This window comes from Microtus oregoni, unplaced genomic scaffold (assembly GCF_018167655.1).
Source record: "Microtus oregoni isolate MIOR12 unplaced genomic scaffold, Mior012 000004F_ref0000308, whole genome shotgun sequence".
Classification (NCBI taxonomy): Eukaryota; Metazoa; Chordata; class Mammalia; order Rodentia; family Cricetidae; genus Microtus; species Microtus oregoni.
The window spans coordinates 34282887-34298174 of NW_024543063.1; the positions used below are offsets into that span (position 1 = coordinate 34282887).

Here is a 15288-nt window from a genome sequence, read left to right on the forward strand (position 1 = left end):
AGGACCACTGTGAGCTCCATCAGTTAGGAACTTTATCTTCTCTTTCTCTCTGTATATACGTATGTATGCGGGCACGTGCATGTGTACACGCATGCCGTAGTATGCTTGTGGCGTGATTTGAGAGACTTGGTTCTCTCCTTTCTTCAGGTGGGTCCCAGGGATCAAACTCAGGTCCCAGGCTTTGAACGTCCTGTTTTTACTTTTCATCCACGGCAGCATCTGCTCCCTCTGGTCTGCAGCTCCTGTGCTGCCCACCCACCATTATTAACCCACCGCTGATTGACAGGTCATTAGCTCCTTTTTGTTTTCCTTGTCAAAGATTCTAATACCCCTCCCTCTCCCCCCCCCTCTTTTTTGACTTCTCTATTTTCATTTGTGTGTGTGCGTGCATGTGTGTGCGTGCACATGCATGTGAAGAAGCCTACAGAGGTCAGAAGAGGGCATCAGATTCTCCTGGAGCTGTAATTACAGACAAGGGTGCTGGGGAAGAAGCTACAGCCCTCTGGAAGAGAACGAACCTCCTCTGTCAACCTGAGACCTTTTGGTCTCCTACCTGTCTCTTTTTTTATGAAAAGTTTTTTTTTTTTTAATTAAGCATTTAAATGCCGTATTCCCCAGATCTCTGAGTAGATGAGCGCTGTTTGCCTGGTATAGATGAGCTATAACTACAGTATAGAATCTGCCTGGAGATTATTTTGTAGTTCAGGCAGGCTTGGAACTCTGTGTAGCCCAGGCTGGTTGTCCATGTACAATCTTTCCCCAACCTCCTGAATTCTGAGATGACTGGTGTGAGCTACTGTGCCCAGAGAACCTGGGGCCTCACAGATCCTGGACCACTGGGCCACACCCTCAGTCTCAAGGGTTCTCTTATCTGCTGTACACTGTCTGGACCTTTTCAGTTTGTGTCTAGGACTCTTTTTAGTTAATTGCAAACCAACAATGACCTCTTTTGATGTCTGCCTTTGCTATACACACCGTTTCAATGAAAGCTAAAGGCACCCAGTGAGGCTGGCTGTGTTATTCTAACCACAGGAAGAGAGCAGTATTCTTGGAGGAGTTTCAGGAGTTGCTCCATGGTTTGGGGATGAGAATGACACTGGGTATAATTCCAAAGCTGGGCCTCCAGGACCCGCCTTTCACCTGCCTATAGGACAGACAGTGGATGGGGAGTGATACCCAATGAGGGAATTGGGATCCTTCCCCACCCCAATCAGCTCTTGCTTCAGAGCCTAACGTGACTGCAGACAGTCAGGCTACAAAGTCAACAGTGATTCCTAGTCTGTCCTTTTCCAAATGAAATGCTTCCTTCTTTCCAGTTCCTCTCATCCCAAACCCACAGAGCAAACACCGGGGTTGTGGCCTGTCTTGCCAGCCTGGCTCATCAGACTTGCTGAGTTAACTTATCCTCCTGGAGGTGAGGGGGCCTCACTGGTGGAGGCGAAGGAGAAGAGAATAAGATTCAAGAGAAGATGGAGGGGAAGAGGAAGAAGGGTAGAAGGGGTGGAGGAGGAAGGAGGCCCTGGGAGGAGGGAGAAGGGGCTCGGGGTGGGATAAAAGGGATCGATGAGAAGAGGAGAGAACAAGGAAGAGGGAGAGAGAAGAGAGGGAGGACAACGGAGTGAGGGAAGCAGAGGATGGGAGAAGAGAGAGAAGGAGGAGAGCGAGATTGGAGAACCCAGAAGGTGGTGGAAGAAGAGAGGGGCTGGGGAAGGAGGAGGAGGAATGGGGGGGAACTAAGAGGAAGAGCCCCTCCTCCAATGTTCCGCGGAGTTGCGCAATCCACCCAGGCTGAGATTGGCCTCTGAATGTGCGAGACACTCCGCCCCCGGCCCTCGTGACCAATGGCGGCCTAGGGGCGTGGCCTCCCTGGGACTAGAGTCCGGGCGCGCGATCTGGCTCCGCATTAGCCACGGGCGCCTCTCTCGGAATCTGAATTTCTAGGTCCGAGTTGCCGCCCTTGTCCCCCTAGCTCGCTCTCTGCGCTCGCTCGAACCTCGCAGCCTGTCAGGGGGCGCGCTCACTGGCTCCAGCAGTGTCCTCGCGGCGGCCATGGCCACGAAGATCGACAAGGAGGCGTGTCGCGCGGCGTACAACCTAGTGCGGGACGACGGCTCGGAAGTCATCTGGTGAGCAACGCTGCGGGCCCGGGGATGCCGGTAGTGACTTGCTTCGTGCCGCCCGCCGCTGCCGCTCACCTCTGTTTCTTTTCTTCCTCCAACCCAAAGGGTGACTTTCAGATACGATGGCGCCACCATTGTCCCAGGCGATCAGGGAACGGATTACCAGCACTTCATCCAGCAGTGCACAGGTAGGAACCTGAGACCTTTTGGGAGACTGTGGACACCCTGGGCACCAAGGTGGTTGGGCATCCAAGCAGCAACATATTTGGTCTGTTCCCCTGACTCCCCGTTTGGTTTGGTGTTTCTGCCTTTTTCTTTTTTCTTTTTCAATTTGAGACAGGGTCTTATTATGTATCCAGGGTGACCTCCAACTGGCTATTCTCCTGCCACAAGCATCTAGTTCTGGGATTGTAGGCGTGCACAGCCATGCCAGGCTCTGATCTGAGCTTCCTAAAGTCTAGTGTGTGTCCCTCACCCCCCACCCCCTTTGTCCATCAGCAAAGGCAGAAGTGGCCAGTGCAAATTCCTCCCTTGGCAGTGTCAGATCAGATGGCTTCTTCCGCCCCCTGTGGTTCACTGGGTTTCCAGGTCAGCTCGGCCAGTTCCAACTCCAGTGTCCAACCCTCTCTGATTGGCCAGTGAACAATAACAACGAAGCCCCTGGGGGGCTGCAAGCTGAAGGCAGAACCAAGGGCCCCACCCTCCTTTCTCCTTCCATCTTTGTCCGTATCTGCTTCCGTACAAGCCTTTAATTTGAAGAGTCCAGAGCCACATGCAAAAGGCGGATGCCTGATGTTGCTCTATGAGGTCTGGAGAAAGTGAAGCTGACTTGGGAGGTCCGAGGGGCCGGTTTCATGGGGAGTGAATGGTTACTGACTGGGGTGGGGCATGAGGGAAGCCCTGGGAGCTGAAGTGCCCCATGGTTTGGTGTGAAGGATTCATGCAGGTGTGTGACTTACTAAAAGCATCATCAGACGGGAAACCGAAGGTTCGTGTGTGTTCCAAGCCCCCCCCCCCCCCAGTGTGTGTGTGGCCCATGAAAGAACACATGGCCTAAGCGGCCACAGTCCCTTACAGAAGCAGACCTTCAGGACACAGCTGATAATGTGATCTTTTAAGGAGCTGGTGTGTAGTGCAGTTCGGTGTTCTGCAGAGGCAGGAGGATGGAGAGTTGGGCTGTGCATTCCTGCTCCCCACCCCAGCCAAAAAAAAAAAAAAAAAAGAGCCTTTGAATGAAGAGACCCTGGGTCCTAGTGTCCCCTGTTGTCTCTAGCTTGGGAACTAACTTCAGACAAAGGCAGGCCACCTGGAAGCTAGGGTGTGGACTCCTGGCCGTTGGTTGTGGGTTTGGATCCCAATGGGGCAGCTTCCCAGCTGGGTGGGTTGGGGACAAGTCCCCATGGAGGCCACTGTTCCTCATCTGTCATCTCTTAGCGCTGCTGTGGGATTGAATGATCCCAAGTGTTTAAGGGTTCAGTGCAGTGCTTGTCAGAGTCATTGGCAGCAGACAAACAAAAACCAAGCCAAGGTCACGTGACTTCTTTCCTTAACAGCTTTCTTTTTTTCCTTATTCCTTTTTTTTTTTTAAATTTGCATCTTTTAGCATTGGGTATAGAACTTGCTGGGCGGGCATGCATACACTCTGCCACTGAGGCACATCTCAGTCTTAAAAATTAAAGTATTTTATTTTGAGACAAGTTCCCACTCAGTAGTCCAGGCAGGCCTTGAACATGATATCTTCGTACTTCTACTTCCTGGTTTGTGTTGAAAGCCAGCTTCAAAAAAACTTGTATGTTCCAGGATAGGCGTGTGAGGATTAGAATTATTAAGCCAAAAGAATCGAGATATAGGAGAAATGGGAGAGAGAAACACAGAACAGCATCGGGAGGGACATTCAGCAAATACTGAATTCGCCTGGTTCAATCTTCCCCACGCTTATTATATACTTCACGCCAAAATGGGAGGAGGGAGGCAACAGACTTCATAGCATGACACAAGGAGGAGATTTGAATTCTCTGACCCTTGGTCCAGGTGGAGCGGATCCACTTCAACCCTCAAAGTACTAATTAGTTGTTGTCAACAACTTTGAGAGAGCAAAACCAAACTCAGACTCTCTGACTTCCAGTCAAGATAGAACAGGCTCACAACTGTGGGCCCTCACGGGCTTGTGCCACCTGGCTCTTTAGTTACTTTCTGGCCTCAAACTTGCTAGGTAGCCTGGCCTGGAACTCCTGATCCTCCTGCCTCTGCCTCCTAAGTGCTGGGATTGTAGGCTTGCTTCACCATTCCTGGCTGCATAACTTTTTTAATTGAATCATCTTTTGTCTTTGGTTCATCTCAAAGGGCATTTACTTTGTGCTGGGTGGTACTTAGATTTGTGTGCGCTTGTGTGTTCATGTGTAAGTGTTCTCCCGGCTAAAATGTCTCCTGGGAGTTGCTGCTAGACCCTGTTTTCATTGCTTTTGTAAATAATTCACTGAAAACATCACCCGCAGAAAGTGCAACTCAGCGCTGCCAAGCGCAGGCTTCTGGCTCCGGAGCAGGATCTCCGCTGCTCTGACTGCAGTAAATGCCTCCACAGCAGGGCAAGTGCAGGCTCAACTTTCCCCAGAGTTGCTGCACCGTCAGCAGGATTGGCCTCATAGTCTCTGGGGCTGGGTGCTCCGCGCCCACTTCCCTCCTCACCCAGAGCCCATCCCCAGCCATCCTGTCTCTCTGACTGTTTTCTCCTCCAGGCTGGAGAAGGTGACAGAGGAAGGCCAAGCATCCTGCTGATGGATTTCTAACTGATGCTCCCGGCTGTTGGACATCCGGCCTGGATGCTGCTTGGGGGACACTTCCTTCCTTTGGTGGGCTGTGGCTCTCTGCTCAGGTCTCCCTGTGCTCACCCTCTATGGGGATGGGATGGCAAGCGTCTGGCGGGTGAGCTAAAAATGCTCTGCAGGCTGCTTGCTGGTCCTTGTGAATGGCTGTGGGATCAGAGGCTGGTCTGCCGCAGCTGCAGTCTGTTTCTCCTCCCAGCCATCTGGTGGACAGTGGACAGATGGTTCTGCTTGCCACGTTTGCTCTCTGTCCCTCCCCTGCTGAGTCCCCCTGAGCCAGGGACCTCACCCTCTGCATTCCTGCTTGTTTTCTTACCTTCTACCATACCTGACCTGTGTGTCGGCCGTGCTTCCGGTGGGCTGACTCCTTAAGTGACTTACCTGCCACCACACAGCTAGGAAGAGCAGAGCTGGGACTGGACTCTGAATCCCATTGCTCTGGGCCTCAAGGAAGTGGTTTTGGGTCCTGTTCCTTGTGTGTGGAATGGTTTGCAGATTAGAAGATCATGTTTACTTAACTGTGACGTAGGGGGAGCCTTAAGTCCCCATCAGCTGTCCTTGCAGGCCCCAGAAGAAAGGCTTTTTTTCTTGTTTCCAAGCACCTCAGAGGTGCACAGAGTACAACCCTGCCTTTCTTATGGAATTGTTCTTCTTTTTTTTTTTTTTTTTTTCGAGACAGGGTTTCTCTGTGGCTTTGGAGCCTGTCCTGGAACTAGCTCTGTAGACCAGGCTGGTCTCGAACTCACAGAGATCCGCCTACCTCTGCCTCCCGAGTGCTGGGATGGAATTGTTCTTCTTAATAACTACATAATAATAAAAGAATGACTATATAAATACTAGTTAGCAAAGTTACTTTCACCCCTGTAGCTTCCATCCTGAGACTCTCAGTGGGTGCCTAGCCCAGCACACAGTAGGTCCACCCATATCTTGCCTGTGATGGCCTCCTGTGGCACTAACCTTAGCCTGGGTCTGTTTGCAGAAGCTGCTCCGTCCATGGGGAGAAGTGGTTGCCATGGTGCCAAGGGGTTCAGGCTGTTCTGGATTCAGACTCATGTTCCTGAAGCAGGCAAGCTGCCCATCTGGTGACCCTTCTGCCACAGTAGAATCAGCAGGAGTATATACTGAGGGCGTAATAAGTTCTTCAAATGCCAATGAATAGGATTGGTGTTTTGTTTGGGGACAGAGGTCATGCAGAAGCAGGGTACCTGCTGAGAGTGGCAGAAAGGGGAGGAGGAGAAGATGGGAAGAGGTTGAATGTGCTAGGGGCTTCTGGAACCCCAGAGCCACGTGGAGTCAGGCAGCATTGCAGCTCCGCTCACAGAGGTGGAGGGACCACTTGCCAACCAGAGAGGATGTGCCACCCATATGGCAACTGTAGAAGGGGGCTCATAGGTCTGGCATGGGTGACAGGGCAGAGACTCCAGCTGTCTGGAGTCACATTTTGGTTTTGTACTATACAGACAGCTCAAGAGTCTTTGTGTGTATGCACACATATGTGTGGGTGCATCTGAATGTGTGTGTGCCCAGTCCAGAGGTCAGTGTCAATGTTTCCTTGATCACTCTCTATTTTAAGATTTGTGTATGTGTGTGCACTTCCATGCATGCATTTGCTGTGGTGCACATGTGGGGGCCAGTGGACAGTTTGTGGGAGTCAGTTTTCTCCTCCTGCCACCTAGGTTCCAGGGATCAAACTCAGGCAGTCAGACTTGAGAACAGGCTCTGTCACCTGCTGAGCCATTTTGCTAGTTTGCCTCCTTGTTTGTTGAGACTGGGATTTATACGGAACCTGGAGCTCGACTCTAGTTGACCAGTGCACCCCAAGGCTACCACACCCAGCTTTTGTATGAGTGCTGGAAATTCAGACTCAGGTTCTCATGCTTGTGTAGGAGACCCAGACCCTTTATCAACCAAGACCCCCGCCCCCAACTGCACCGCCCAAGATTCTTTTAGGGTATTCAGAAACTTGGTGCAAGGTTGAGGTGCAGACCAGTCAGGAATGTGTCCCCTTTAATTGTGCTGTTGTCAGTCTTCATAGTCATTCATTCTGTGCTCCGGTGGCTACTCTGTGCTCCGGTGGCTACTCTGTAGTCTCGTTTGGGAAGCCAGGGGATATGTCACAGCATAGAAATTCTTACGCCCAGCAGATGTTTCATGGTCTCCCTAGAGGACTGACTACGAGACCAGGGGCCTACGTTTTGTCTATATTCTTGAAATATTTCTCTCTATTTATTTTCTGGTCCAAAGTGGGACCAGCCTGTGGCTGTTGGACCACCCTTCATCCCTGCAGGGGCTGAGCTACCTCCTCCATCTTTACTACCTTCTGGTTTTTGTTTCTGTTTTCTTTTTTACCTCTTTTTCCTGTGGCCCCTTTAAAACGGCTACATAATATTCTCTCTGTCAATTGCAACATTGTCTAACCAGTCCTCCTGATAGACCCAAAGACTTCGCTGCAAGCCGGTTTTCTTTTGGAAAGAACCCAGGCTTCTGGGAACGAATCCAGCGTTCTGGTGTAGGTTTTAGAGCCCGTGGGGAACAGCACAGCTGAAGGATCCAGTCTTCCTCTAGCTGAAGCCTGGCTGTGCTGTGTGACCTTGGGCGAAGCCTGGCTGTGCTGTGTGACCTTGGGCAGGGTCTCCCAGAGTCTCCGTTTCTGCATCTGTGAGATGAGGATGACTGTGGATGATTAAGTGACCGGATGCAGAAGTGCTGCCTGCAGAAAATAGATGCTCAGTACGTTTAAAGCTCCAACCTAGCAGCCTTGGGAGGTGCCTGGCCCAGGCAGATTGAAGTAAACTGGACCTGTAGGGTGGTGTCTGGAGAAGGGAGAGTGTCAACAATGAAGCTTGGTTGGCAGAGGTGCTGGGTTAGTGCCAGGGCAGGTGAGACTCCCATGATCCTCTGGTCAGCCCCCAATAGAATAATCTGAAGCCTCTTTGAGGATACTGTCCTGCATCCTGTCCTTTAGCGGGGAGGGTTGGAGGGAAAATAGCTCTCAGGTGACACATGACCTAAACGTGGCCAATCAGAGCAAGCCATCCCCAGCACACTGATTAGCTCAAGGTTGGGGTCTCACATGATTCCTCAAGCTGATCAGGCCTGCTACTGGGACTGGGACTTTGGACAGGGATCTTGGGAAAGAGTCCTTTAATCTTTCTCTGGGATTAAACCTAGAGAGAATAATGAAGGCTTGGAGCTCACAGGACCCGTTTGCCTCAGACAGAGAACCCGTGGACAGCTCAGGCAAAGGTCAGGGTTGGAGACAAGTTGGCATTGCTTACGCCCTTGATGCAGTCATGCTTGAAGCTATTTCTACAGACTGTTCACTGCCCTGAGCCATTAGAATTATTTTTCTTTCCTTCTGAGATAGGATCTTAAAACTGTAGCCAAGGTTGACCTCAAATTCACTGTATAGCTTAGGCTGGCCTTGTAGTCTTAAAATGACCCCCCTTAGTACCGTGATTAAGATATAAGCCACTCCTCTGGTAGATTATTTACCTTCCAGGGTGGCGAGTAGCTTGGATACTGTTCAGCTCTCCACTGATGTCCCCCACATTCTGCTGCTGAGTACATGGGCTTTGTGTCAGCTCTTTGGCTTTACAGCTTGGTGAAGTTTGTTCATGCCTTTGGGTTTGTGGCCATGTTTGCAGGTATAGGCTGTCTTCGTCGTGAGTAGTTGATGACCCTCTCTTGGGAACAGCTATCTCCACGTTCAGGAGCTGGTGCAGCCTGGGCAACCTTCCTTCTGGTTTCCTGGGTGCTATAAATACCTCCCAGCCTCCCCTTCACAGCTGTATTTTCTTGCTTGCTTTTTTTTTTTAAAGACTTTCTCACTGTGGAGTCCTGGATGGCCTGGAACTTGTTATGTAGACCAGGCTAACCCAAAGTCATAGCAATCCACCTGTTTTTGCCTGCTGGGATTAAAGGCACAAACTGCCACCATGCCCAGTCTCTTTGCCCCCCCCCCAATTTACTTATCTCTTCTGGTCTCACCAGAGACCTCAGTCTTCAGAAAAAAGCCCTGCCCCCTCCCTTGCCCTGCCCCCTCCCTCCACTCTGTCCCCCTCCCTCCACTCTGTCCCTCTCCCTCTGCCCCCTTCCTCTGCCCTGCCCCCTCCCTCCGCTCTGTCCCCCTCCCTCTGCTCTGCCCCCTCCCTCCACTCTGTCCCCTTCCCTCTGTCCTGTCCACTCTTTCCTCCCTGTCCCCTTCCTCTGCCCAGCTGGTTGGGGTGTCTTCACTACCCTTTCTTCCTTCTGTCCCTTCGCCTTTCTGCCTGTCAGTCTGAAAGCCCTCAGGGCTCCGCCCATAGTGGTGGCCTTGTCTCACTTTTACTGAATAAGGCCTTTGAACTGACTTGAGCCCTGTCCTTGACCCCATGACCTGGTCCTCTGGCCATGGTGACTTTGGTGACTTTCTGAGTTCACTTTGGTGCCCCCCCCCCCCCCCCCCCCCCCCGCACTCTTGTGACTTTTGTCCGGAAGGCTTTTGTGCTGAGAATGACCTGGAAGGCCCTTCAGGATAAGCAAGCTAGCTAGCACACACACCGCTGGCTTCACTGGTGCCTAGATCCTGGCACACGTGGGGTCTTTTCCTAAATGTCTCCTATTTAAAAGGGACTCGAAACAACCCGTAGGCAGCATTATCTCCATTTTGCTGCGAAGAGTCTGCCCATTTCCTTCACCATGTGGGGTGGCCAGCCGAAGGTTGAAGGTCGGCATGCTGAAGCAGTGCCCCTGCAGCCCCACCCCTCTCTTCCTCAGACCTTGTGGGAAGTCTTCCTGCCTCCCCTGTAGTCCTTTCTGCTTTCTAGGAGAGCTCCTATACGTTAGTTAAGGCCCAGGGTAAATGTCACCCTTGTCCTAATGATGCTGGCCACATATATAGATAACATACACTCGTGTGTGTGTGTGTGTGTGTGTGTGTGTGTGTGTGTGTGCGCGCGAGAGAGAGAGAGAGAGAGAGAGAGAGAGAGAGAGAGAGAATCCCATGGCAAGGTCCTGAAGAGACTTCATGTTTTGGTGATGTTCATGGTAGCCAGGGCCTGAACTCCCACCCCTCCACTCCCACCCCCCCCCCCGCCCCCGCCCCCGCCCCCGAGTGTGTTGTTCCCTTGAGTGGCCTGAGTCATGGCTTCTCCTATAACTGCTTGCTCTCCAGCCTTCCGTTTCCACTTCAAGAAGGAAACCCCATGCTGCCTGACCTCCAATCTCTATTCCACGTGAGCTGTGTGACCTTGGCAAGTCATCTAGCTTCTCTGTGCCCAGTGTGTCCCTCAAAAGAGCTAGCTTCAGCTCAGGCTGGTCTGAACCTGTAGCCTCAGCCACTTTCTGCCCAGCCATCCTGCTCAGTTTTCTCCTGGGCAGTTTTAAATTAGCTCAGTGCAGGCCGGGGGTTTGGGGGAGTAGACCCGGGAAGCAGGAATGAGAGTGTAGGTTGGGTGGGAGAAAAGGGAGGAGAAGCAGTAAAGTCAGCTGGTGAAGATTTGGTACCCCAAATGGCACTCTGCTGGGACCCTTGAGGATCCGCTAGGAAGCTGGAGCACACTCCTACTGACTTATGCCTCCCCCCCCCCCCTTCATTGGCTGAGAGGTGTCTTTAGACTTAGGGATGCATGGCCCAAGGCTGCATCTTTGTGGAGTCAAGCAGTCAGAAGTTTCGTGGACAGGCTGCAAGTAGAGTAGCCCAGTGTTCTGGAGGCCAGCACTCCTTGGAGCAAGAGGCAATACCGAAGGCCACGCCCACACACTTTCCTATCCCTTCTGGGATCTGAGCCTAGTACAGGAGCATGGTCTGTCTGATGTGTTGTGTTGGGAGCACACAGTGCGTGGGCAGCACCACAGCCCCCTATTGCCTAGGTTGTCCCCAGCCATGTCTGAGGGCTGAGCCTGCACAGGAAGCCCCACTGTCCTTTTCTGAAGTGATAGCCTAGTGATCAGTGCAGAGCAAATGGCCCCTGTCAGCATCCCTGACCACGTGACTGCTTTGGCCCGGTGCCAGGCATCTTCCTGCAACCCTGTGTCCCAGAGTGCCTCTCCCATTTACTTTCAGAGTCGGCAGCGGCCTCAGAGTGTCAGTCCCCAGAGGCCTGTTTCCGAGAGTGGGATTTTATATTGCCTTTTAATATTTATATCATCGCTACGCTTCGGAATTAACTTGCAAGAGATCTGGTGTGGGGGGGGGGGCAGTCCTGAGGATTGAACCCAGGGGCTCGTGTGTGCGTGCAGGGAAGTGTTACCACGGAGCTGCAGCCCTAGCCCACTTCTTCCTCTTTTCATTCTGAAATAGAGTCTTGTCAAGTTACCCAGGATGGTTTTGAAGTTAGACTGCTCCCGTCTCAGCCTTCCTGGTAACTGAGTTGACAGGCCTGCCCTAGCGGGCCTGGCTTGTTTATTGTTTATTTCTATGGAGGCAGGCTCTGGGCAGCGCTGGCTGGCCTGGGACTCATGGTCTCACACCACTTCTAGGCTCTGGTAGGCTTTCCAGCTTTGCTGGTCTCCCATCGATCCTCTTGCACTCACTGTTGTTTGATTTTTGTCTTCTATTATTTCTGCTCGTCCTTGCCAATATTGAGCAAGTCGATAGTATTAGTAAGAACAGAGGCTAATGGTGACCTTCCTGGGCCCTTGGCCCTGTGCTTTTCTTCTTTCTCATGCCAGCTCCTGGTCCTGACCCTGCTACCCCCCTTTTCTCCATTTAGGACCTAGTGATAGCATTTAGCCAAGCCAGCACCCCAGGGTCATCCCTCATCCAGTCCTCCACCAAGTTACATTGGTAGAGTCCCCTTTGCCATGTGAGGTCACCGCCACAAGTTCTGATGGATAAGAAATTAAAAAAAAATAAAGTTTAAATTGCAAAGAAAGAGGGAGCCCCCTGCTGAGATGGCAAAGGATAGTGATAAAGTGAGGCCACGATGGGGAGTGGTAGGGTCCAACTGGAGCAGCCCAAGCCATAATGGGAAACTGGGATCTTCCAGCCGCACACCCTGTTGGCCCTGCTTGTTGTTGATCCCCAGGGTGGGTTCTGCCTGTCCAGAGACCTGTATCTCCTGGGACTGGCTCTGAGGCTTTAGGTGCATCCTCCAGCACCCAGCCTATTGTGTAGCTCCGCAGTCTCTGTTGCACCCTGTGGTTGCCATGGTTACAATTGGTGTTCTTGTCTTCCTTACCATCTCACTGGCTCCTTCCTTCCCTCCCATTTTTTAGCATAGTCTCTCCATGTGGCACAGGCTAGCCTTAGAGCCACAGTCCTCCTGCCTCAGCCATTAGAATATCGTAATGACAGGTGTGAGCCTTTATGCTGAGCTTGTCTGGCCCCTTGCAAAACTTGCCATGTGTCAGGACAGTCCAAGGGCTCGTTTCTGTCACCTGAGTCCATCGAGGACAGTGTTACTGCCTGGAGACTGAGAGGGGGCTTCTCCACATCCCCTTGGCTAGAGCGGCCACATCCTCCTGTGTGATCTTGCTCAGTGATGGACGAAAGGGGCATGTCTCCCACCTCACAGCCTCACCCAGGCCAGCAGCTGTGCGTGGATGCTTCAACCACTCCATGCCCTTTTGTGTCAGGCCAGTGTGCAAATGCTGGCAGCTGCTTGGTGGCCCCTGAGATCTGTCTGCATCTCCTGCTTGTTCCCTGGGGATAGAAGTCACACTGACAGTTCCCGGGGGGAATGGCACCTCCCACGGCACTAAACAGTTGACACTAAGAACTGAAAGCTCTCGAGACCACAGAAGTGACTGTTCAAGGCTCTTCCGTGTGCCAGACACCAGCTGGGCCCTGGGACTAATAAGAACATGATGCAGCCTTCCAGGCTCTGGCTCTTCTGGTAGAGTGCTTGCCTAGGGTACAGGAGACTGTGAGTTCAGTTCACCTCGCTGCACAAACCAGACATAGTGGTGCCTGTCTTAATCCAGTCATTCACGTCTCCGTGAGGAGAATCAGGAGTTCAAGGTCATCCTTGACCACACAGTTCCCAGACCAGCCTGAGCTACAGGAGACCTTCTCTTGACCAGTTTAGCTTTTAAGTACAACCCCATCCATGAGGCCTTCCTTGATCACAGCCCCCAGGAAGAGCCAATTTCCTTCTTTCTTTGATGTTCCAGTAACAGCCAAGTAATAGCTGTCCGGGTGGTACTCTTAGTTTGATGCTTTTTTGAGGGTAGCGATCGTGTCTTATTCAGTAGTCCCCAAATCACAGGTTGGCTGCATGCTTGTCTAGTGACTGCTTAGCAAAGCCACGGAGAGCAAATCCAGGAATACAAATCCGTGCCTGAAGTGGTAGAGGTGCTTCAGCAGTCAGGCCACACACTGGCCCTAGGGTGTCTGCTTAGGTGCTGCCCAGCACTTGATCTTTTGAGGAGGAGGAAGAGGACTGCTGAGAGCAAACACCGCAGTGCTTTGTGCTGGGGGAAGCATGGGGCTGCCAGGGGCCATCTGCAGTTTGATCTCTGGGTCAGCTTGTTCCCTGGGGCCATTTGGGCTGCTGCTGTTCACCCCTAGGCATGATTCCACCACTAAGCCATAACCAAGCCCTGTTTTTTTTATTTTATTTTTTTTTGGAGAAAGGGTTTCACTGTAATTTTAGAACCTGTCCTAGAACTAGCTCTTGTAGACGAGGCTGGCCTGGCCTCGAACTCACAGAGATCCTCCTGCCTCTGCCTCCCAAGTGCTGAGATTAAAGGTGTGTGCCGCCACCACCCGGCTGCTTTTCAATTTTAAATAAATCCCATTAAATTGACCAGATGGGTCTTAAGCTTGCAATCCTTCTGCCTCAGTCTCCTGAGAAGCTAGGGATATAGTAGAATAATTGCCAAGTATGCAGAAAGCCTTGGGTTTCACTCCCAGCACAATATAGACTAGGTTTATTTCTTAATCCTGGGATTCAGGAGGTAGAGGCAGGAGGATCAGAAGTTCAAGGTCATTCTGGCTACAAATGAGTTTGAGGTGACATGAGTCCCTGTCTTTAAAAATGTGTGTGTGTGTGTGTGTGTGTGTGTGTGTGTGTGTGTGTGTGTGTGTGTGTGTGTTTGGGACCAGAGGGTGCTAGTGCATTTGTTTTGTCCTGGATAACCAGGATCTGCTGTGTGCTCATGAACAGAGAGGCCATATGTTACCTAGCCGTTTCAGGTCAGCCTGTGGTTCGCACCTTTTGGCCATATCCATCCATTCGTCTGTCCATCCAACTATCCATCATTCATCTATCCACCCATTCACCCACCCATCCATCCATTCATTTCTTCATTCATTCGTTCATGTTCTGGTGCTAGGGCTAGAGTATATGTATACTATATGTATATGTATATATTATATGTAAAGTATATATACAATATGTATCTATCCTACACTATACTCACAGAATATGGTGAGGGCTAAGGGGAGGAGAGGAGGTGTGCCTTCAGTAGTCCAGCTTTTGTCACATGAATGTGGGCTATGCCAGCCTCCTTCCCCTGTAATGGAAAGAGATCCTCATCCCCTTCGGGGCTGTGCCCTCTGCGTGGCCCTACAGGAGCCAGGATGCAATGCCTGTGTCCAGCGCTTGCCTCTGGGCTTTGGCAGGATGTCAAAGTTCTTTCCGCTTCCTCCCAGCTTCCTGAAGTTGGAGCACTCTCCATCTCCCTGCAGTCTCCTCCCCTCCACCCTTCATCCTCCCCCCATTACTCCCCCCCCATGACTGCTGCCTCCTCCCCTCCAGCCTGCACTCCACCCCCACCCTTCACCTGGGCTGCATCCTCTTCCCCTCCACCCTGCACCCTCCACCCCCCACCCCAACTGCAGTCTCCTCTCCTCCACCCTGCATCTCCCTCACTCCCCCACCCTAGCCTCCTTCTCTCCAGCCTACATTCCCCTCACTTCCCTACCCCAACTGCAGCTCCTCCCCCAGCCTATAACCCCCCCCCCCCATCCCAGAGGCAATCTCCTCCCTGCCAGTCTGCAGCCTTCTCTCCAGCCTGCAGGCTCCTCCCCTTGAGAAGATGACTGCTCAGCTCTTTAGTGTGGGGGTGGTTTCCCCTTTCTGTGCTTTGTTTGCACAACTTCTCAGGCTGTGAGGAAGGCCAGCAGTCGTGTGAGGTGCTGGGGCTCTGGGCCGCATCCTTCTGCTTTCTCCTTTCTCCTTTTGTCTTGCTCTGAAGTTCAGCCTCAGGGCAGAGATAGCAAAAAACCATTCTCTTTTTCTCTCCTTTCTGTTGGCCCAGGGTTCATTTATGCACTGCCTGTGCCTCCCTGGCACAGGGACATGAGAACTGGACGGATGGTTCTCATGTTTAAAAGATGCCAGGTTTGGTGGGTCACTTCTACAATGACAGCACTTGGGAGGCTGAGGCAGGAGCATTGCTGCAAGTTTGCAGCTAGT

General features: G+C 51.9%; 1 protein-coding gene across 1 annotated transcript in view; it reads left to right on the forward strand.

Moving 5' to 3' along the window:
- The first annotated feature begins 1865 nt into the window (after nt 1-1865).
- Nucleotides 1866-15288, forward strand: part of Cotl1 (coactosin like F-actin binding protein 1) — a 35203-nt gene continuing 21780 nt past the window's right edge. The window contains exons 1-2 of the mRNA XM_041650137.1: nt 1866-2126; nt 2226-2308. Coding sequence (XP_041506071.1) covers nt 2050-2126; nt 2226-2308 — 160 coding nt within the window. The 5' untranslated portion in view covers nt 1866-2049. The remainder of the gene's footprint in view (nt 2127-2225; nt 2309-15288) is intronic.